The sequence below is a fragment of the Anguilla anguilla genome, chromosome 12 (assembly GCF_013347855.1).
Source record: "Anguilla anguilla isolate fAngAng1 chromosome 12, fAngAng1.pri, whole genome shotgun sequence".
Lineage (NCBI taxonomy): Eukaryota > Metazoa > Chordata > Actinopteri > Anguilliformes > Anguillidae > Anguilla > Anguilla anguilla.
The window spans coordinates 23,380,951-23,404,449 of record NC_049212.1 but is presented as its reverse complement, the minus strand read 5'-3'; the positions used below and the strand labels follow the sequence as shown (position 1 = coordinate 23,404,449).

General features: G+C 41.6%; 1 protein-coding gene across 1 annotated transcript; it reads left to right on the top strand.

The window, feature by feature from the left end:
- Nucleotides 1-794: 794 nt before the first annotated feature.
- On the top strand, nt 795-23,449 carry LOC118210343 (centrosomal protein of 63 kDa-like). Its single transcript, XM_035386453.1, has 14 exons — nt 795-829; nt 4,685-4,835; nt 7,167-7,262; nt 7,639-7,755; nt 9,927-10,040; nt 10,849-11,064; nt 13,488-13,633; nt 14,648-14,791; nt 15,297-15,411; nt 15,670-15,852; nt 16,172-16,258; nt 18,724-18,860; nt 21,125-21,308; nt 22,895-23,449. The coding sequence occupies exons 2-14, from the start codon at nt 4,689-4,691 to the stop codon at nt 23,063-23,065; spliced, it is 1,857 nt and encodes a 618-aa protein (XP_035242344.1). The 5' UTR covers nt 795-829; nt 4,685-4,688; the 3' UTR covers nt 23,066-23,449.
- Nucleotides 23,450-23,499: the final 50 nt, after the last annotated feature.

Sequence of the window (23,499 nt, the reverse complement as noted above, 5' to 3'; positions counted from 1 at the left end):
TAAATGTTTTAATGGGGAGTTGCAGAACGTACACGTAATTGTTTGTATGTGGCTAGATAGAGAACAGTGCAAGGTAACATGAATGTAGAAACGTGGCGTTTGCTGATAAGAAGGTTTTGTACGGTAGCCAAGTGAAGAAATGTAGTTAGTAGAAATGGCACAGCGGTGAACTGGTGTAACTTTGTAATAAAAGGAATACATTTTTTTTGCTATCTAGCTAGCCAAGTTAAGATGAAAGCACAACTATGACGTCCTCATAAAAACAAACTAGCTAGCTAACGTTATCGATAACATTGCGTTATGAAAGCAAACTACCTAGCTAGCTAACGTTAGCTAGCTAGCTAAATTAATATAACCAGAAATAATCTAATAGTCCTTAAAAGTCACTGTAATTTAAGTGAACCTAACGTTAGTCAAATATGTGCATTGTCTTGCCTGTAAGCCAGCCGCGCAAACTATGGGTCTGGAATTATCCATGGGTTTACGGGGCGTGGAAAAGGGGAGTGGTGTGGGAGTACTGTGTTCGTGACGGACCAAGTTGACAACTTTGTCAACCGTTTGAAAATAGGACGGTAAATTTAAAACGCATATTTCTCCAAAAATGCAGAACGGACATATTTAATACTGTACTCATTGTGTTTCTTCGATGCCTAGTGTGCAAGTAGCACATAAAAACGAGAGTGTGAAAATCACCATGGTACTCCTTTAAAGAAAGACGCTCTTAGCTGGGTTTGAACTTTAGACCTTGTGTTCTCAAGACTGTAACCTTTTACCCACTACGCCACAGGCGGACTAGCTGTTTGTACTCTCAATGTTTCAGAGTAAAAAGGTATGGATATTTTGCGTGTGTATGCGAGTTTGCCATTGGGTCGTGTAGGTGAAGGTTTGGCGGGTGTCGGTAAAATGTCCAATGGGGAGACATGTTATTAGTGGGATAGGCGGCAGGAAAAATAAGAATGAGAAGAAGAAGAAGAAGGAGAAAACGCAAAATCCCCTTAGTTTGGGGCTTTATTGTGTGGACATGTGAAAGTTGTTTATGAAATCTGTCTGTTGAAATGGGGTCAGAATGTACAGAATTTAATGTTTTTAAGGGCTGAGTGTCTGTGGCTGTTGTGGTTATTTCTGTGGGGAACCCTGAAAAGTGCCAAACTCTCGGTGCTGTATAGGTATGGGGGCATGCCCCCGCCAAGGCGTAACTTGGCGGGATGGCATACCTGCCATCCCAATGTAGCTACTGTAGTGAGCTGTGTTTCGGGCAAAGACGTATTCTTTCGTGATTTGGAATTTGGCTATGTACTCCACTTCATCCTACAGCAAGGCTATGATCTGAGACATACTGCAACAAAGGAGGTTTTCAAAGGCAAAAGCACCACTGTTGTATGGGTCTCAGACTTTAAGCAATCATTGCATGCAAATAATATGCAGCAAAGTACTAAATATAAGTACTTTCATTTACATAATATTAATATGTCCCAAGCATTATGGTGCCCTGAAATGGGGGGCTATGAATACAATGTGCTGTACATGGGGATACCTAACTATAAAAATACCCTTTAATAATAGCTGGAAAACCGCACTTTAACCACATGTGAATTGTTTGATTACAAATTTAGAATTATGGAGTACACAGCCAAATAAAAAAAGTATTTGTTCCAAACATTATATATATATATATATATATATATATATATACATACACACACACACACACACAGTTGTGTGTATCAAACTACTGACTTGTAGTTTATATCATTTTGCATTTTGACAGTATTTCAAAAATACATGTCTTGAATTTTTGTTTAATGTGGATCATTTAAGAATTATAAATATGTATATACATTCCACAAAACACAGAGATTTAGTTATATATATATATATATATATATATATATATATATATATATATATAATATGTTACTGCAAAGGAGTGCCAAGGGGGACAAGTGTGTGATGCTAAACAAAATGCATTGGGAACTATTTGTCAGACTTTTTCTGTCATCTAGAGGGCAGTGTTGTCTGCATTACGAAGAATCCCTCCTCAAACAGGCAAGAATGATGTTGACCTCAATAGCCCTTTCTTGCTGGGTTAACCTTTGCATCAACAAGCTGTCTGCCCTTTGATACCTATTGATAGCTTTGGCTTAGCACTATGTTGGTGGCTCGGAACAGTTCAGAGAAAGATAAAAACTATAAGTAGCAGGTCCCTACAAGATTAGAGATGGCATTCAAATAGCCAAGTCCATATCTATGCAGTGAAAAAAGGATTAAAAAAAAAAAACTTGTGATTTTTTACATTTTTTCTTTCCCTCTTATTATCATCCTGCTTACCCATCTGTGGAAAATAGGAATATGACCTGACATATCACCTGAACAGAATCCAAATACAGAATTAAAGAGAAGCCATTTTACAACACTTGTCAGGTGTTTAATCATCCATTTTAAACTTTATCAATCAATGGTCAGGCTATCCTTCTCTAGTCTTCATTGAGCCATGGAATACGTTATTCCAAGGTTTGTTGAATAAAATAATAATTGTTTGAATAAACTTTTGAAATTTTTCATATCCGTACTTAGAGTAGAGTATCACAAGCACATTTCTAAGTAATTTAATGTACTCAACTGTAAATAACAGATATCAAATCATCTTTCTGAACAATATCAGGGCATCAGTCTTTTAATACAATGGGGTGGCAGGGTTCTGTTTTATGGCCCTCCATAGGTACAAAGAGCAATCTAAGTTATTAAAAGAATGGAGCCTGGCAAATTATGAGAGAAATTTAGACCCTGAAATGAAGCAGGTAATCAGGACCAAATACATGACCCATCAAATGAATACCTTTGTTGGGCTGAAGAAGAGAAGCATTGTCAGTTAGAAAGAAAAAATTCATAATAAATGTTGCTCATAATAACTCTACAACAGGCCTGGCAGTAACGGTATTGGATATAATAGGGATACAATTTGAAATGACTTAATAAAAAGAAAAAATGTTCCAAGTGATGTAGGCAGTACTCGTATGAAGTGCATAACAAGCTTCCAGGGGACATAATTGAAAAGCAAAAATATTATGAACAGCCTTGCTATATAAGTTAAATAAAAAAGTACTACTTTATATAGCACATGCTGTATTAGCAACCTTGTGTTTCATATAAGAAAAATAATAAAATTTGAGAAAAATGGAAGTAAAGGATCTGAAATAACACAATGATGAAACATCACATAGAGAGAGGAAATGTTAAACAATAAAACACAACATAAAAACATAAATAAACAACATAAATAAATATAATAATTAAAATATCTCAATATATGAATATATAACAGTTGATATATAAATATACCATCTTAGACAAATATATTTTCAGTTATTATATAGTATAGTAATAATGTCAATTGCTGCTGAAAATCATAATTCTGGTAGAGCTCCTATAGCTTGGTGGCATAAAAATGGATATCTATATTTACTGTTTTCTGTCATGTGTTTTTTCACATCGCTCAGTTATTGGGCTGCATAAACACTTAATGTTTCATCACTGAGAGACAGTTTGATAGGACAGCAAATAACTAAGCGCTAATGTGTTTAAGAAATCATGACATGACATTAAAATTACTTGATGCTACACAGATAAATTATCCACGCCACATTCATTATTATGGTGCAGAAATCTGTTTGCGAGTTTAAAGTGGGCTGTCACAGAGGAATCGTTTGGAAAAAGTTTCATTTCCTCATTTACATTCTTTACTTCAAAGCAAGCGAATGAATCCCCGAATGAGGTGAGCGGTATCACGTTTAGGACAGCACACTGCTGCAGAGCACAGTGCACAGCAGCACGGTTTCATGCAGACATTCAAGCCTATGGCTCAGGTCAAGCACTCTAACCACTGCACCACAGTGTTGCCCACATGCTTAAAGCACTCTAACCACTGCACCACAGTGGTGCCCACATGCTCAATGGCGTATTCAGACAATCACTGCGCAGTAGTGCAGCAGGTCTGATAGCCTCTGTTACTGAATTCCACAAAGCCTCCCGTGGACAAAAGCAGCACTCTCAGCCTGTTTGCTCTCCCTGTGAGTCTCACATTACTGAAATGTTTGACAAGAGGAATAACAATCACGCAGACAGGCCCACATTTTGCTAAACCCAATTAACAGTTAAATGGTATTCAGATTAATACTTCTGCTAATTCTAAATAATTATTCAGGACGCAGACATAAGACATAATTGTTCATAATTGCTGAGAACGTGAAGGGTTTGCAAATGAAGAACCTTTTTCAGTTATAAACGAAAGGAAAGAAAACTTTTATTATCGGGTGACTCTTTATGAAATAACACATTGGCAGTAAGTGGTAAAGCCCATAAATATTCAATTGCATGCAGATCTCGTGACTGAGATGGCAATGTCATTTTGTGAAAGAATAGGGTCTGGCATGTCTCACACATTTACACACTCACATTTGTATTTTGGACATAGTCTGCATAATTGCACACCACAAGCACTTCTCTTCCAAAAGTAATAAAGATGAGACCTCACTTTGAGGGGAGGAGTTTAGAAGATAGAACAGAGGGAGATGAAAGACATTGAAATGAGTGAGGTGTAGTGATGGAGAGATCTGCGTGAAAGGTTTTTGTTTGCGTGCCAAAGTTCAAATGATATCAGTAAATGTGAATGTGTATGGTTTTATAGGGGAATGTCTTGTGAGGCAGATCTTCAAGAGCTACTGCATCAGATTGACATCATGGTGAGCCATAGAAGGCGAGAATGGGAGGGGCAGAACCAAGAACTGCGGACACGCCTACAGGCTACAGAGACACAGCTCATCCACTCTAGAATGCAGGTAAGAGTCCACCTCTTTTTCTCTCCTTTGTACACATACACACACACACATACACACGTGTGCACAGCCCAATTTACATGCTGGAAAGACAGGAGTGATTCATACCAGAACACGGCAAATTATTTCTTTCTTTCTTACTGGCTGTGCCATTTTACTCTTGTTTGCCAACAAAGAGTAGTTATTTATTGGAGAATTTTTAGCAATAAATGGCAAGTGCATCTCATCTCTCTCGTTTACCATGACAATAAGACAACATTATTCTGTACAGGCATTACTCTTGTGGTTTTGTCAATGGGTCTCCAAATGACAAGCCAATGAACTTCAGTTGGTATGGTTTATCAAGAGAATGCTTATATGTCCAGCAGAGTTTCACATAATTTGATATTTGGTATATACATTCAAGCTCATTTAACCTCCTAATGGTATGGGTCCAATCAAAACACAAGGTTCAGTGAAAATCACTGCAGCATCACGTAGTGGTAAATCCCATCAGTGGGAACACATGGACAAGTACTTTAACCCTGGGTATTGCTTCTTGTAGTTATATTGGTGTATATATTGGATTTTCCATTCAAGCTTTGTTTTATTTGGTTTGTTGCTGTTGGTTCACGTACAGTAGAATATGTAAATAGCTTCCTTTTCACCATGATTCTGTTTTAATACAATGTAAATAAAGAGCTTTTAAAAGTCAGTCGCCCCCCCCCCCTCCTTCTCGCCACACTTCTGTTTGTTACTTCCAACTTTCTAGCACACAAACTTTTTCCCTAGGTATTTACTTTTTGACCCAGAAGTCAGTATACCAAGCCCAAACTCACAAACCCTTTCAATGTAAGATACCTGGCTTCACAAACCCTTTCAATGTAAGATACCTGGCTTCACAAACCCTTTCAATATAAGATAAAGGGTGTGTTTTTGTGGGCTGTCTCCCAGTGAGAGGGGAATGGAGATTTATTTCTTTTATGTTTCTCTAGCTCCCCATACTGTACAAAGGGCTGTTTATTACCATTTTAAAAGTACAGAAATCTTTGCTCTTTGAGGAAGAAATGTGGGTCTCCACAGGGGCCAAATTTTCCCCTCAGTTCTGTAGTTGCTATCCAGTGTCTGGACCCACATCAATCATCATGCACTGTTGGTTTCCAAATCTGTTCTTTAAGCCGGTCATTTTCAGCCATGGTCCTGGAGTACCCCTGTGTATGCTGGGTTTTCTTCCAACCTTAATTGCAATTTCTAAAGCATAAAGAGCTGTTAGTCATTTTTAATGAGACACGTATAATGTGTAATGAAGGTTAATTTACCCACTTAATGAAGAATCATGCCAGAAAGAGATATCCATGCTAGAAAGAATGAATGTTCTCTGTTAATTTAAGGACTTTTAATCAGTCAGATCAGTATTCAGATAACTAAAGCATTTGTTTTATATAATATGACATGACAAATTTGGATGACATTTTGTATTGATTAAACCATAGACCTACTGCAGAAATAAATGATGCCCTAAACGTGGAGTGTGGCCACTTTTGGGAGATTAAGAGCTCAAAGACAAAGAAATTGGTAATGACTTATGAGCCAAATCTGCTTTGAGTGAAGATCTCTTTCAACACAAATTTGTGAAATTTAAACACATGTTTTGAGAAATCTTAATTTAAGAAGGAGATTGGTTGGAGAAAAAAGAAAAAAATAACATAATCGCCATTTTACATTTGGTGTGCATACTACAACTAGTCTGAAATTCCAGCTGTTGTTAGCGTCATTTTGCCTTGGTTTCTCTGTCTAGTAAGACAAATGGGATGCATTTCATGATTCTCCGAACTCTTGGAGTGGTTAGCACATGGAGGACACTGCCCATTACAAAGGTTTCCCTCTGTGCAGCATATCTGTAGATATGGTAAATGGGGCTTTATACATGAGTAAGAGCAAGCGAGGCAGACAAAAAAATAATGAGACGGGGGACTGAAAGAGAACTAGACAGAGTGAACATCCAAGATGGAGAGGGAGATTAAGGCGGAGAAACACAGGAGAGAGAGAGAGAGCGATGCTGCATTTGATGCCGTTGCCCCTGCTGGCATGCGTGCCTCAGGCTTGTTTGTCTGATGTTTGTTTGTTTCGTTTATTCATTTTGTGAAAATCTCTACACTTTCCCTGTGTTTACTTAAGAAATGTGACACACAGTTTCTGTCTGGATGTGGTTATTCATTCAATTAAATGTGAGGCTTTGGCTGAGATTTTTCTATGTGGATGAGACTCTGATTTCAAGCAAATTACTCTTCTAAAATCATGGAAGGATTCAGATCAACAGCATCTATAACCGTCCTCTGATTTTCTGCACTGCAGGTCGGAAATCTTCAGCGGCAAGTTGAAGAAACTGAGCGTGTGCAGAGAGAGACAGTACGTGGGTTCGAGGACCGCCTGGGTTCGCTTCATTCAGAGGTGCGATTTGATTGGGCTGATTATGGGAAATGTGTTTCCGTCCCTTACCAGCTGACATTCCACTGTTTTGGCAGTGCGTTCCTCCAGTGGGGACCGGCCCAGGACCAGCAGCAGATACATCATACTCACTTGATTAAATATTCATCACATTCTCTGTCCTGCTGCTTGTGCTGGCTCTCTCACATTCACAAGCAAACTTCATCATGAAACATCACATTCATCATGAAGCAAACTTCAAATTCAGCCTCCTCATATTTTATTTTTATTTAACTTCCTGCCCTCGCCCCACTAGGCTTGTGTAGTGCCCCAATGGGGCACTATCATTGTTTTTGTTGTTATTATTAATGGGCTAATAGTTTCTTTCTGCACTCTAAAGTTGGAGAAGCTGAAGGACAGCTATGGTAGACTGCGAGGACACCTCAGGAGAGAGGAGGTACAGGCTGCACAGGAGGACAGTTCCTTTGAGAGCATCACATTGAGCATAAAGCTGGAGGTAAAGGACATACTGGAAAGACATGCTCAGGATGTGCAGTGGGAAAGCAGAGTTATCAGACTTACCTTATGGTTTTAGAGAGAAATGTATTAAAGGGCCAAAGAATGGTTTCTAAAAAAGCACTTCAAATATTCAAATATTTCAATCAGATTCAAAGTTTAAATGGTGGAAACACAAATCAAAGGCTGTGTAGCACCTGTCTGGGTAATGCTCAACAACAATTTTGTGCCGAAACACTTGCTACATTTTAGCTTAGGTGGAGAGGGAGGAATTATTTGAGCCAATTAACCCCTTAACCCCCAGCATTTAAGGTGAATATAAACTCACGCTAATCTCTGCAAGTCAAACCATAAGTCAAACTTTGGAAGCTGTTATTTCTGAATAGGGTAAACTGAGACTTCACTTTTGATGTACTGGATGAGTGAAATTATTTTACTATGTAAGTCCATGTATTTTGTTTAGTCCAACTCGATTATTGTCAACACATGGTCGCATAGCCTTGTTTGTCTATCCTACACTTCTATAATACTGTATATTTGTGCATCTGTAACATTCACTTGTTAAGACTTTTAGTGCAACATTGAGTCTTAACACTCTGCTTTGAACCGTACTGTACATGTACACCCACAGAGAACAGGTTGAACACTTTTATTTCTTTTTAAATTCACAGTTTCACAAAGGCAAAGATAAATAGCAAGATCTACCTCTTTAATTGCAGTTGAATGACTCATTATTGCAATCCATGCAGATCAATGCCTGTTTTTCAATGTTTATATTGATGTTTTCATCATAGTATAGAGCTATTATGCACAGAAGGAGTGCATTCCTCTGTACAGAGGAACAGATTGTTCCTTTCTGTAGTCAGCTTGAATAATACAATTCCAGGAGAATGACATTGGTAAAGGGACGCATTCGAGAGGTAATACAAAATCATTCACTCTTTTGTAATGATGTTCTCAAGCCACAGAAAAAACTTGCAGAGGAAGACTCAGTCCTTCTTGTATAAGAAAATTGAGAAAGAAGCACACCATTTTCTTTCTGATCAATTCTCACTGCACTTGCAGGAATGTGTGAGAAGGCAGAGTGTGTGTGTGTGTGTGTGTGTGTGTGTGTGTGAATGTATATGCATGTGTGCATGAATGTTTTCTTGTGCATGTGTATGTGTGAGCACTGTATGGACTCTACATGTGTATGTGTATGAATGTATTCATGCATGTATGTACATTTGTTTGCAAGATCTATGTGTGTTTGCATGTCCATGTATGTGTGTACTTATATATGTTTACTTTTGTATATATGCCTCACGATTATGTGTGTGTGTGCGTGTGTGTGTGCGTGTGTGTCTGTGTATGCTTTAAGACCGGATTGGGACATAGCAGCAGTGGTACAGGAGTTAGTGATTGCTGTATCAGTTGGATATTGTAGTGAGAGAGATGCAGGAATGGCATGTGAGATCAGTTGTCCGACTCTGTGTTTGAGCCTGTGCATCTTCCCCAGGGTCTTTATTAACATGCATCCCAGGGAGCAGCTAACAATAACAGTTACATGATTAACAGTTTTTTTTTTTTACTGTGAAATCATACTGCCAGCAAATAAGGACATTCATAGGTCGAGCAGTATAGCGGTCCATAGGTACAGAGACACTCCTTTGTAAATAATTCATTTCAGAATATACACATGTATTGTTTTTTTAATCTCTGAATTTTTATATAGTGTGGATTGTGTCATTTCTGATATAGTTTATATGCTGTGTCTAAATATATAACTCACATATATAATTCACATAATCATTTCTCCTGATTAATGCCAAAACTAAAAGCTTCAGAAAATGAGTGTGGTAACCTTGTCAAAAATACCCTTTAAGTTTTTTTTTTTATTATTCTTTTAATTCAGTGGAGATATGAACCCTTGTATTGAACACAATTTAGTCATCTGACCTTGGTTTTCATTGACAGCTAGACATGTAATGTTTTCTTACCTTTTTGTGCCAATATGAAGTGTTTGACCAAGGCCCTCTTACTCTTTTGTCCCCCTAACCAACCCAACCCAGCAAAACATGACTCAGAGGTTCCAAGACCAGAGAGAGACTCAGGCTTTTCAAAGGTTTTCCAGGAGTTAATCCTCAACTCGGTGCAGCTTTTAAATGGATGTGAATGTACTTGTCTTTTCAGGAGTTACGAATGAAGTCCAGGGAGTGGGAGAAGCAGAGGAGCCTACACCAGAAGGACCTGGCTGCTTTAGAAGTGAACAGAAAGCTACTGGCTGCAAAATGCCAGCTTTTCCAGGTACACGAGCCGGGGACAAACTCTTTAGGTCTATGGATTTAAGGCGGGAGAATGTCATGTCAATATTATTTGGAATGCTGCTGCTTCTTAGGATTTTTTGTTCTCCGGCCAAAGATAATTAAAGATCAGTGAAGATCATCAGTTTCTTTACATTGTTGTGGATAGGCATGCTGCCGACATCCAGGCGTACTGACCACCAAGTTTACTGTACACTTACAGATTTACTAAACTCCCCTTCGGAGCTCTTATAGGAGAGAATATGCATATGGTGCATTTTTATCGTCCCCGAGTGAAATTTGACTGTAATCATCAACTGTCAATAATCAAGTGGCTTGCTTACTGCTTTAAACTAATGTGAAGAAAAAGGAGAACAGAACTCATTTTAAAAGTGCTGTAATCAATATGCAATCAGCATTAGATAATGTTGTTTTGTGCGTCAATACTTGTGTTCATGTCAATGTGCGTAGAACTTCTGGTAAGTAGCTAAGTCCTGAATGTTGCTATTTGCACTGTGCACTCGAATTGAATAAAATTCATTTTTAAAAATAAAAATACCTTGATTGAACTTTAAATGCTGTCATGGATTCTGCAGGGTAGAAGTTTTCAGGAGAGAAAACCTTGTTAACCTACTGCACTGCCTACCCTGTATGTGACCAACACATGCTGGAAAATCAATCCACACGTGTAATTGTTTTCATCGAGATCTGCCGTGGTTCAATGCTGTCCACATCTTGTCCGCATTGATTCACCATTGATATGCAGAAGTGGTGGCTGTCAATTTGCCTGTTATTGAGTGGGCTTTGCTCAGCAGCTCAAGAGTGGATGCTACCAGAGCCCTCTGGCTGGAGAGCAGCGTGTGGAAATGCAAAATGAGGCCACAGAACTACAAACCCAGCTGGAGGCTGCTCACAAGGTGGCCCAGGTGAATGAGGTCACAGCTGGGCAGCTGAGGGAGGTGCAGACATCCCAGAGAGAAACTTGTGTGGAGGAGTGCTTCCTGCCAGAGGTGCTCGCACTGCAGCAGGTAGGGCATACTTCCCACCTCGCTGCTCCATCTTCAGACAATCAGCATTTTTGAGCATTTTCCCTGTATGGTGAAGTGTTTATAAATAACTTCAGATTTCAGATTACATTAGTTTTTGATGGCTGTGCCTTTTACCAGGAAAAAACTGACAAAAAGGTTTGACGAAGCACAATGCATATGACAGCAGTTTTGTTTCAGGGATTTTCTTTAATGATATCTTGACAATTATGTGAGAAGAGAGAAAATGACTGAAGTAGAGAAGAGAGCACAAAAATAGGTCTCGAGATAGAGTTAGAAAGGTGGAGTGGTGCATTAAAGGAGATGGACCAGAAAGACACAGGCATTCGAAGCAAGGCAGTAACTTGCATGTCTCTTGATACCACTTTAGATGAGAAACAGCAGTGAAATGGTTCTGTGTGGCTGGCAGTGGTTCAAAGAGCTCCTGTCTGGTGTTGTGCAGTGAAGGGACATTAAACATGGAGGAGCATCTGGCACAGAGGGAGAGTTTGACAGCACTAATGAGAAATTATGTGCCGGGGGTTAAATGTTCACCTCTGTGGCACCTCTGATTGAAGCCTCCGCCAGAACAAAGGGGTTTTTCTATCCATAGGAGGCACCTGGGGCTTTTTTATGCTTTGCAACCATCTGCTCTTAAGAGCTGCTGCTGAGATTCTCCTGCATGCTCACTGAGATTCCACTCACCGAGATTCCACTGCATATTCACTGAGAATCCACTGCATACTCACTGAGACCCTACTGCATACACACTGAGATTATCCTGCATACTCACAGATTCCACTGCATATTCACTGAGATTCCACTGCATAAACACTGAGATTCCACTGCACTGCATACTCACTGAGATTCCACTGCATATTCACTGCGATTCCACAGCATACTCACTGAGACTCCACTGTATACACACTGAGACTCCACTGCATACTCATTGAGTCTCAATAATTTCCTCAAATGATGCGATTTAACAAGTGGAATTCAGAGAGGAAATGAAATTCACTTCCATCAAAGCCAAAATAAACATTTCTGAATGCAAAAGAAAGTAATTACTCAGACACGTCAAATGATGGAGGAGAAAAGGCAGAGCAATTAGTGAAAGCATGCATCAAAACGCATTTGAAGGAAATTATTTTCCCACAGCAGGAGCTGAGATGCTAAAGCCTGAGTTTGATACCCAGGCTAGCAAGTGCCATTCTCTCATATCTACACCACTGCGGAAAACTATTGTGCAACCGTATGTGTGAAGTGTTAAATGACAGTCTAGGAGAGGAGTTCACCAACATAATTTACATAACTACCCTCAAACTGATGGCCATATGAGCTCCTGTATGTATGAGCGTGATCCTATGCTATGACATCAGTTTTTCCCAGCATCCTCAATCCTCCCTGTCTCTACCTCTCCTCTCAATATGTTCTTGCATTTATGCAGACAGTTTGGGGAGGGTCTGAAAGCAAGGCGAGATCCTCTTACTGCAAGCCAAATATGATGCTAACCATTGTGTGTGCCACAGATCGCCACCATATACCATTCTGTTCCTGGATGTTCCTTTCTGCTGAATTGCAGACATGCTGTAGAAAGAGGTTTATGTGCAGAGTCGGATTAGCCTGCTTAGTACAGCAGGTACAGCCTTGTCCTTGGAGACGGTTGGGAATCTGGTCAATTTCCCAACCTTTCCCATGGGGCAGGGTTTGTTCATTGGCTGAAGGCACCTCTGATTTCACATACCATTTGTGTGCTTTCTTTGTTGTGGCTCATAAATGTGAGAGCAAACTGAATTTAAATGATTTACTGTGCAGCACTGTTTCCTATATTACCTTTGTGCTCTGTGGCTAAACCAAGCAGCCAAAACCAGACTGAATTTTTGAAGTTTACTTCCTTGTCTTGTTGGTTGAGAGACATCATTGCTCACTAGTGTCAGTGCGGTTGGCTCCAGTATAGGTGTTTCAGCCACCCGTTTCAGTGCAAGTCAATGGTAACAATACGGTCAAAATGTTGTCGCAATAGGTGTTTTTTCTTCATCTAATGTCTCAACATATGCCGATTTATCTAGTTATTGTGTTATTTGGACAAGACTGTAATATTTTTGTGGACGAATCAGGGACAGTTTGTCACTGCCAAGTCACTGTATCTTACAAGCTTAGATGGCAGCGTACAGAAACTGCACTTTTCACCGAGTCCACGGAGAGTCAATGGGTGATGTCACAGTGACATGGTCCATATATTTCTACAGAGTAGGGACTAAACAAGACTGGATAGAGAGAGGGAGGCCTACTTTATCCAGCCATTGTGTACCAGGAGACGGGAAAAAAGTTTTGTTTGCTGATTATTTATGGCACTCACTTTACAGTTCTGTGGTACAGACCATTAACTTTACACGTGTGGGTGTGTTTGCATGTTTCTGTATTAGGAATCACAGGATGATGTTTGCAAGCTAAGGGCGGAGCTGCAGGCCAGGGATGACCTATTACAGGCAACACAACTAGAAGTGAAGCACTGGAAAAGAGAGGCATCCAGACTGAGAGAGCGACTGTCAGCTCAGGAGTTCACCACCAGGTGAGTCAGAGGACCCACTAGGGCTTACCCCTCAACCTGATAAAGCCACGCTCATTCCAATAATAATGATAACAGCCATAATAATAGTCTTACCCTGCTCCTGCTGAATGACTGAAGGTTGGTTAGTACTTGGATGGGAGACCTCCTGCAAAAACTTTTGGAAGTGGTGTAGGGCTAGTGGGGGGCAATCTTCCCTCTGGTCAAATACATCCCAATGCTGCACGGCAGTGACGGGGAGACTGTGCTGTAGGAGATGCTGTCCTTTGGATGAGACGTTAACTAAGGTCCAGACTCTGGTTGCTAAAGATCCTCTGACACTTGTCGGGAAGAGTCTGGGGTCCCCCGGTGTCCTGGCTAAATTCCCAACAGGGCTCTCTAAACCTGTCACTTAATCATCCCCCAGTTTATTTAGTTCAAAATTGTTCTGTCCCCCTCCACCTCAGCTGATGTGTAGTGAGTGTTCTGGTGCAAAATGGCTTCCATGCATCACCCAGGTGGAAGCTACATATTGGTGGTGGTTGAGTCAAGTTTCCCCCTCATCACTGTAAAGTGCTTTGAGTGTGAGATAATTATACAGTTCAGTCAACCTACATTTAAATGGATCTGCTTTAATGTCTTGCCATCTGCTATGTTATGGGCAAACCTGCTAAAATGAGCTGCATTATCACTGAGAAAGCACAACTCCATTTTTCCATTTTTGTGATTTAATTTGCCTTTGCCCTACATTGAGGCATTGTGACAATACTGTGACTATTTTGAATTGCTTTATGAAAATGTGCACTGCTTAAGAAACAATTGGATAAGACTAAGGTGCATACTAGGTGCTGTCACTGTCTGAAATGCAGATTTGGATTTGCCTCTGTTGAATTCCGGAACCCTTTTTAGTGCAGCAGTCCCTGACAACCCAGGGATGCTAAAATAAGCCCATTCCATGGTACTTTGGTTTAATGGGGTTGAAGAAAATAAATGCAGCCAGCTCTAGCAGTGCCTTCCTCTGTATCTGTGTGCCCCCAGGCTGGAGGTGGAGGAGAAGGAGAGGATGATGGCTGCAGAGCTGCAGGATCTCAGTGAGAACGTGGAGAGGGTGCAGCGGCAGCTGGAGACCAGCATTCAGCAAGAGGGACTGCTGAGAGAGGACATCACCCAGCTGCAGATTGGGTCTGTGTGTGTGTGCGTGCGTGTGTGTATGCATGTCTGTGTCTGCGCTCTGATTTTGATGAAAGGTAAAAACCTTCCCCGGCCTTTGGTTTCAAGTGTTTATGTCTTTCAGAAGTGTTCTAATAAACTTTGAGTTCCAAATAAATGTTAAATTATCAAGTTGTCACTGCAAAGGAGTTATCCGTCAAATGCCTAAACAATGTGTTTATCTAGGCAAGCTACCCGGATAAATACATTGTTTAGACATTTAGCAAATGCTCTTATTGACACCGACTTACACAACATGTGACATGCAATCTGTTTATTCAGGTGGACATTCAGAGTACCAATTAAGGTTACAGTAAGTACCTTGAAAGAAAGTGGAACAGATCTGATTACTGAAAGCTGACTTGTCCCGATAGCCACTGTTTTGCCATCTTCAGTGTAATGTGACAGTGGCTCTGCTGTTGGGGAATGTCACAGATATGCTGCTCAACCCTGCTCTCCTGTGTCCCATTTCCCCAAGGCTGGAGTCATCTAACTCCCACACCAAGCAGCTAAGAGATGCCCTGGACAAGAATGAAGAGAAGCTCCATGACCTAGAGCACTCTGGGAAATGCAAGGATAACAAAATTGTCATGGTGCGTCTCCATAACAATCTGTAATGTACAGCTAACTGAATAAATGTCAGTATTATGCTCACAAAAACAGATGTACAGAGTAAACAAGGAAAAAGAGAGTATGCAAGAAAATTTTATGTCCAGTTAAGTTCATTACACGCAGCTAACCCCAAGGAGCTTACAGCGACAGACAATGTTAATGTGTGAGCATAAAATGGATCATTGAGGATGGGAAAATAGGTTTTGATGTAACTCAGATCTCCCTCTTCCTCTGCACAGCTGAAGGAGAAGCTGGTGCAACAGCAGGCTGAAAGATCTGAAATGGAGGCCATAAGAGCGGAGACACTGCATCTGCGAGCCCAGCTGAGGGACAGTGAAAACACTGTCGCCTCAGCCAATCACAGAGCAGCACAGCTCCAAAGGGAACTGCTGTCCATTACAGGGAAGGCCACAGAGTATCAGGTGCTGACAAAAACAGATCAGGTCATACCTGACTAGTAATCACACCAGTGACCTTTTGATGTCACATTCTGGTGAGAGTATTCTGCCCAAAGATTCTAGGTTTACTCTTACACTTGCAGAAACACTTGTCTGTTCACATATGTATTGCCATTGAGTGTACTTGAGTCATTTGCTGGGAATGTATTGTGAGTGAAGGAGGGCCTTCTGTCTGCAGATCTGTCAGCTGATGGATAATATAGAAACACGTGGACCTTGTGACTGTATCAAAATTGTTTAGTTAGCTAACAAACTGAGCCTTTGTCTTTGCTTCTTGCCGTAGGTGGCCAAAATTCAGCTAGAGGCTCTTAGACTGGAGAACAAGAAACTAAAGCAACTCATTTCCGAAATGGAGTCAAACACGTCTTTGGTAAGGCCTCTTTCGTATCTTCTTTTCTTGATGTCATTGTGATATTTGCGACTCTGCGCCATATTGATTCAATGCTGTCGAACTTTTTTCCTTATTCAGTTGCTCATGGGTCGATAGCCCAGCCCAGAGGAAAGGGTTGAAATCCATTATTGACATTTTCATCATATTTATTAGCCATAACCAAGGGCACAGAGCTTCGGTAGGACAAAGACTGATTTATTCTCTCCTTACAGCATGTCCCAGGAGTTTCAGGAGTGCAAGGAGAGGGTGTTTGAGTGTTCAGCAGCATCACCGTTCTCTCTCAAACTTTACTGACTTCCAGCTAGGCCTCTCATCGCACTCCCTCCCCACCTTTCTGCACTTGCCCGACCTGGGGTCTCAGGGGCCCGCACCACTGAGCCTGGGGGGCCAATTCCAAATGCTCAAGAAATGGCTAGCAGAAGTTCATGCCCAAACAGGCTGTGCTGTGCTGAGAAAGTTGACATATGGTGTCAGACATGGTCCATCGGAAGTACGCCTCCCGTCTAACTTGAAATTTTAATGAGACAAGAGGAGGCAGAGTGAGCCGGAGGGGGAAGAAACGTCTTGTTATGGTTTTCGCCTGGTGACAGTCCGGCAGTCCTCCCTGTGAGGAACTTGAAGGGAAGTTCACACAGATATTAAAGCAGTTGTATGGCAATTGCTTCCTCTGGTTTCCTGTTGTTGCACAAGGCCGGGTTGTTTAAAGAGTCTTGCAGAAGACGGTAATGAGTGCCGCTGAGGGGAGAAGGAACGGGTGTGATTTCTCGCTACGCCGAGATACTTCTGTGAAGCAGAAAAAGAAATACGTGCAAGAAAGTTCAGGGTTTTATTATTCCGGAGTGTTTTTCTCATCTTCCCTGACATTTCCTCAGACATCTCCACATTAAAGGGGAGAAGTGGGACTGGAGCATTGAGACTTACACCACCCCCTCTACCACCTGCCCCAGCCTCCACCCCCGCTCTGCTGTCTGCTTCCTGGGGTTCTGGTGTGCAGGAGAGCAGGGTTTTGTAGTTGGCCAGCAGCTGCTGGACAGTGGCGCTCTGCTGGGAGTACGCAGGCGGCGGCAGGGAGATAAGCAGGGCCTCCGTCTCCTCAGCCACCCCCCCTCACAGCCGTCCTGCAGAGATGAGAGAAAATTGCCTTTTAATGGTACCTTGTGATAGAAAATCAATTCATCCTATGGCTTTGTTAATGATGAAAAATGGGCCTTTCTGCTGGAGAGGAGACCAAATTGCTTTTTGCTGTTTGGATGGAGCACCTGAGGAACAGTTAGGCACCCTGGGGAGGTAAAATGCTGATGTTAAACTGGTACAAGAGCACATGGAATCCCAGTTAAACACTCATCCTGGGGTGAGGGAGAGGCCCACTGTAAATGCAGTTTACATCAACCACATGATGATCAGCTCCATTTTGGTCTAGATCATATGAAGCTGATGATAAGGGGTCAGTAACCCTGGTCCTGGAGAGCCACAAGCACCCAATCCAGACCTAAGTAACCATGTAAAGTGAGTTAACTGTGTTATGAACTGCTCTAATTGAGTGCAGAGTAACAATGAAAACCTGGAGAGCCTGTGGCTCTCCCAGACCAGGGTTGCAGACCCTGGTGATAATCGGTGATTGCTTTTTAGATTCACATTTGACATAGGGACCAGTTATAATGTAGTAATTATGGTACTTGCTACAGTCTAAAATCGATAGGTCTCTTTCTGGAATTTTTTTTATAATTTCAGTTTTTGTGTATGCTTTCGATGGGCCCAAACGTACTTTGTGTGGACAGGATATTTTCTATGTATTTACAGAAGTTTCTGTTGATGTGCTTTTGAAAGGGGTATTCAGGGTCTGTAGCAAAAAAAAATGCATTTCAAATACTGTAACTCCAAAGCAGCTTGTAGACTGGCATTTTGCCTACAGAGCTTGTATGTGTGCATTTTACCAGATTATTCCTGAAAGAAAATTAGATTTAATCTTATTTTCTGTTGGAACTATGAGCCTCAGTCTGAGACTACTGCAGTCAGGGAACCTGTGGGACATCAACATTACTATGCAGATTGCTGCAAGAGAGCGGACCCCTCAAAACAACAACAAATATAAAGGACTGAGAGGTTACACAAGCTTTCACAGATGTGCATCCTTTAAAAGTTCAGCATTTTGGCCAATTTACCCATGTAAAAGAAACTAACTTTATAAATCATTTTTAATAAATCAGACATGCAGTACAGTTCAACTGAGTGCTAAGGTGGCAGTCAAATCCACTCCACTAATACTTGTTTCTGTGCCATATCCACTCTTCAAATCCTAAAAAGTGCTCTTCACTTTAACCATCGCTTTCCACTCTAACTTGCTGATTTACATTGAACCAAAACACTGCTCCAAACTGTCTTAAACTGTCTTAACCCACTTTTACAAACTCTGCTCCAAATGGTCCTGGTTTTTCTGATTGCAGATACTCAGCCCTCTGGGGGACCACCTTGCAGGTGATGTCATATGTGATGTCTCAAGTGACTCAGGACAGTGGGAGGAGGAATGCCAGACAGGAGAGGCAAGCTGCTCCACGGAAGACCCCTACAACATCAGCCATGTGTAAGACATCAGCGCAAACAGAAAGCCTGCTGCTTCGGTCCAGTCCCCCGAGTCCTTTACAAGCTAGAGAGGGCAGGGGTCAGATGATGAAGTCATGGAAATGTTTTTACAATTCAGTGCTGGACACTGAAACTGACTGCATGCTCGTGAGATACTAAAATTGACCAGCCTAGATCAGAATAGCTTATTGACTCGATGCTGTGAACAAAAACAACAGTCACAGCAGCAGCAGCATTTCATGTATATGGCACCTTTCATCGCAGGTGTCACAGAACGACGTAAAGCATAACTGAATGAAAGAATGGGCATTAAATGACCATGTGGAGCATTTATTATGTGTCAGTGTTCGTGTATGCCTTATCAAATTTAGGAAAATCCACTAGAAATCTGGCAAGATGCACAGAATAAACGAGGGTGAGCACGCAAGGTCATGTGGTTCTGCATTCATTTCAAAAAGCCCTTATTTGAATAACTGAAAGGCAGAGTACAGCCTGGTAAATCAGGTGTGTTTGGCGCTTTTGCTTTGTCCTTACTGGAGAGCGATCGCTCGCAGCGGAGCTGTTTGTGCTGTGCTGATAAGGTGATGAATGGCACTTGTTTTCACGGCACAGGCGCCCCTGAGCGTGCTTAGGAGCTTCCATGCAGTGGTGTGCCAAGGGGAGGGGTTAAAGGAGACAGACAGGAGGCGACGCTCAGCCACACCACCAGCAGATGGTGTTTGTGCGCCGCCTCATTAGAGTCCCGGGTGTGAAGAGACTCTGGCACAGTACTGGAACTCCTAAATGTCACTGATCACACACACAATACACACATACAGACATAAAAAAAAGAAAATGTTACACACGCACTATTTTCATTCAATGGAGAGTGAAGCCATATTTTATACACACATACACTAAATCACTAATAATTGTTTTCCATCGTCCACATATGGGTAAGGAGTATCCAATAAAGTAATTAATTAACTGCAACACTACCCTTGTTATTTACATGTTGAAATGTATCTGATACAAGACTTATATTTGTCAAACTTAAAAATCCCTAAAATTAAGGAAAACAGAACACAAGACTAAAAATATGGGCTACACAATTCTAAGCACTTTTGCAGAAGCAAAAGCAGATTCTGTATCTTCTCTCTGCTTCTGGGGAATTGAGAAGGTTTCCATATCAACCAGAGGCAGAGACATTATGAATAAATTGCTCCATAGAGAGGTGTTTTGGATTCATACCCTAAACAGTGTTGAGCCAAGTGGATTGAATAGTTTATTAAATATTCCATGTTTATTTTGATGTGTTGTGAGCCCTGTTTTAGTCTATAGGTTCCCAGCCAGTATTACCTTGGGATTATTCATAGCACAGCTGCATTAATTTTTATTATCAGGTGAATTTTTTCACTAGAACTAGAACAGAACATTTTATGATGTGGTTATTATTAAAAACTGATTTTATTCAATTATTAAATGTGCCATAAAATTACTTTGATGTACTGATATATATTCTTATTTAGTGATGCAGGGCCTGATTGACTCTGCTGCAGGGTATATACTAGTCAGATTCCTGAAGCTGGTACTGTCTTTTGTAAGTGTGTGGTGGCGAAGCTGAGAATGAGCACGGCTGGAGTGGAATCACATATGAGTGAGCTGAAAGTACACACAGGGGAGCAGAGGTAATGACGCCTCACGAGTGACAGAGGCAGGGGGAACTGAAATTTTGCGCTTACAGTTGTACAGGACAGGAATTCAGGCATGCAGTGCAGGGAAAAAAATGTCCACCCCGATCTTTCTCACACCCGCTCACACACCTTTAGCTACATCTGTATGTCAAATAGGCACAGAGCTGATGGGTCACGGTGATCTGGTTACACAGTGTGCAAAATCGCCTTGCGGTGCTCCGATCTGCGGTCAGTCTCTCCTAGAAACCGGGAGCACATGAGGAGGATTAGACAGGGATCTGGAGGAAAAGAACACTGTAAACCAGTGAGCCGAGGCAGCATAAATCACACAGGTGATGGCAAAGGTGATGTGTCCCTCCCCCCACCGACCACAGGGTAGGCCAGCTGTATGCCCTTCTGCTGTGAAAGGCATTGCTAAGATGAAAGGAGAGTGTTAGAGATTCAATAGGCAGAGTAGAGAAAATAAAGGCAGAAGGGCTGGTAAAGTATGAGCAGTGAGAGGGCCTCCAAAGTCAGATGGGAAGAGGGGAGAGAAGGTGAGGGTGATCTGGCCCACATCTAAGGCAGCATTTGCTGCTGTGATTAATTACAGGAGCCCGCAGCCAGCCAGCTGGGAGCAGACAGAAGCTACCGGCTACCCTCCAGCACAGAGCCCCACCCCAAAACCTGAGGACTGTTACTATCCCCATGGCAACAGCCACAGGGAGGAAGATTTCACGACCAAGGTAGACAGGACTAAGAATGTGTCAGCCCTTTTGGAAACTTCAGTCCTAAAGGTGAGTCCTAAGCTTCTCCCTGCGTTTTTCTCCTGACGTGTATAAGCTCCAGCTGGAGGTATGGTGTCTGACGGCAAAATCCTCTTACGGCCTCACTCACCCCAATTACCTTTCAACACCTGTTTTCTGGGACACTAGTTAAATAAACACGCAACACCGCTTTTTTACAGGGCCACATCCCGCTGTGAGCAGTTCATTCCAACAATGTTGTCCTTGAAGCCTAGAGGATGTGTTCCTGTGGATTTTCTGAGTGCAGAAATATAGCAGACAGTCTTGAAGCATTTCTGTGAAATGTGTCATTACATAAAGGCCTGGGCAGCCTACTGACTCACTGTCCTCCCCAGTGCCCACAGACCACAGGTTCAATCTACAGTCCCTGTACAAAGTGCTTTCAGTTTGCTCTGCGGAGCTTCAGGAGAACTGATGGGCAAGGCGGCTGAATTCTAATAAAAAAGTTCCATTTGTGTGTGTGTGTGTGTCATGGGAAATGGACATTACTGTTCGGGCACTATCGCCTAAACTCTCAGGGCAGTGCTGGTTTGGAGCGATGGTCCCCGGAGGCAGGTCTCTGTCTGTTTTTTATATTTCTTTCTTTCTCTGAAAAATATCTGACAGCTCCGCCAGACGTCTTGTGACAATACAGCGATACCACGCCATTTACATTTCAATCGCAGCGCGTCTCCATCACTCAGCACAATGAACTATTCAACAGCACATCCAGTTTCAAAGAGAACACATTTACAACAAAACAGTTTTATTACAATAGTCTATTTATAGACCAGCGTGTGGGCACTATAATACTATTCACAGAAATAATGGCAATCTTTACAGACCCATGCAGGCTAATATATTCTAATGCATATTCCCCTTTTTAAATAATCAGTTAATATGTTGTGTCATTTTCTTTATCCATTATGTTCCACATAAAATACACCACAAGGAGGCGTTCTTGTTACCTGGCTTTTAGGCAACACATTCATGCGCCACTCCTGGAAATTCCTAATTTCTGTCATTCAATGATAGAACTTTGTTCAAGAACTCAAATGGCAAGAATCGAATTGCAACATTGACTTGAAAGTTATCGTTTCAAGTCAATGGAATACGTAGATCCAAAAATGCACCCTACTTGATGTCTGTAGTGGTTTTTAAATTTTAAATGAAGAAAAACTTTTTTTTAAAACACCATCACAGACCTAGAGTCGAGACAGCACAAGAAGTGTTGAGGAGCGGGGCACTCTTGAATCCTGGCTGATGACATCTTTATTTATATATCAAATAAGGAATAACTCCAGCAGCATTGTTACCCCTTTTAGTCAACAAAGTTGTCTGCCATACGCGCGTGCCCTCGAGACAAACTAGACTGCATGGATGGATATCATGACTTACCCCAGGATTACCTGCCAATATCAACAGCTGATCAAATGTTCATTCCTGAGGAAACATTACTTCCATGAGCACACTGAAATCTGTATTATTACAGGCCTGAACACCCCCCCCCCCAGCTTTCTATTCATTTCTGCTGAAAAGACAGATGTGTGTATGCATTACACCAAATCACCTTATCTTCCCCGCCATGTTTTCCCCAGTCTCCCAGGCCCGTGTTCACTATCGGGGAGCAGTTCCTTCAGGAGGAAGAGCAGATGATGAAAAGGCTGGAGCGAAACTTTGACTCCTACATCCAGGAGCTCCACAGCGACACCCAGAGGGCACTGCAGAAGTACGGCATCTGTCAGCCGGAAGATGGCGCATCCTCCTGAAGAGCAGCTTGGCCTACACAGGCCAGGTTCACACAGCAGTATGACCTATGCTGCTGTGAGACCCCGAGGCAACACATATGAAACCTGAATAACAAATTCATCCACAAATGAAGATATTATGTGTGTCACAACAGATGATGAAATATTCAGCAATCAGGCTAAATATACAATTAAATGTGTTACTAAAACTGCTAGGGTACCCGACAAGTGACAAGATATTTAGCTGACACTTTCCCGAAACGCTGAATAGAACACAGCATCTATCTACTAATTCTAAAGCAACATCCCACACAAAAACCATAATCTGTGTTTAATAAGCTTTCAGTCTGTCTTACTTTCTGCTCTGAGAGAGATAGGCAGAGATAAAACCACAAAAAAAAGTTCCATTAGACTTCCTGTGTGTATCTTTGGTATGTTGTCTGGGGGAGATAAGA

Excerpts from the sequence above, each read along its gene's own strand:
- LOC118210343 (XM_035386453.1), top strand. The coding sequence starts at position 4,689 with ATGTCTTGTGAGGCAGATCTTCAAGAGCTACTGCATCAGATTGACATC. Across the intron at positions 10,041-10,848 it reads CAAAATGCCAGCTTTTCCAG|CAGCTCAAGAGTGGATGCTA; the intron begins GTACACGAGCCG and ends GGCTTTGCTCAG. Across the intron at positions 13,634-14,647 it reads GCTCAGGAGTTCACCACCAG|GCTGGAGGTGGAGGAGAAGG; the intron begins GTGAGTCAGAGG and ends GTGTGCCCCCAG.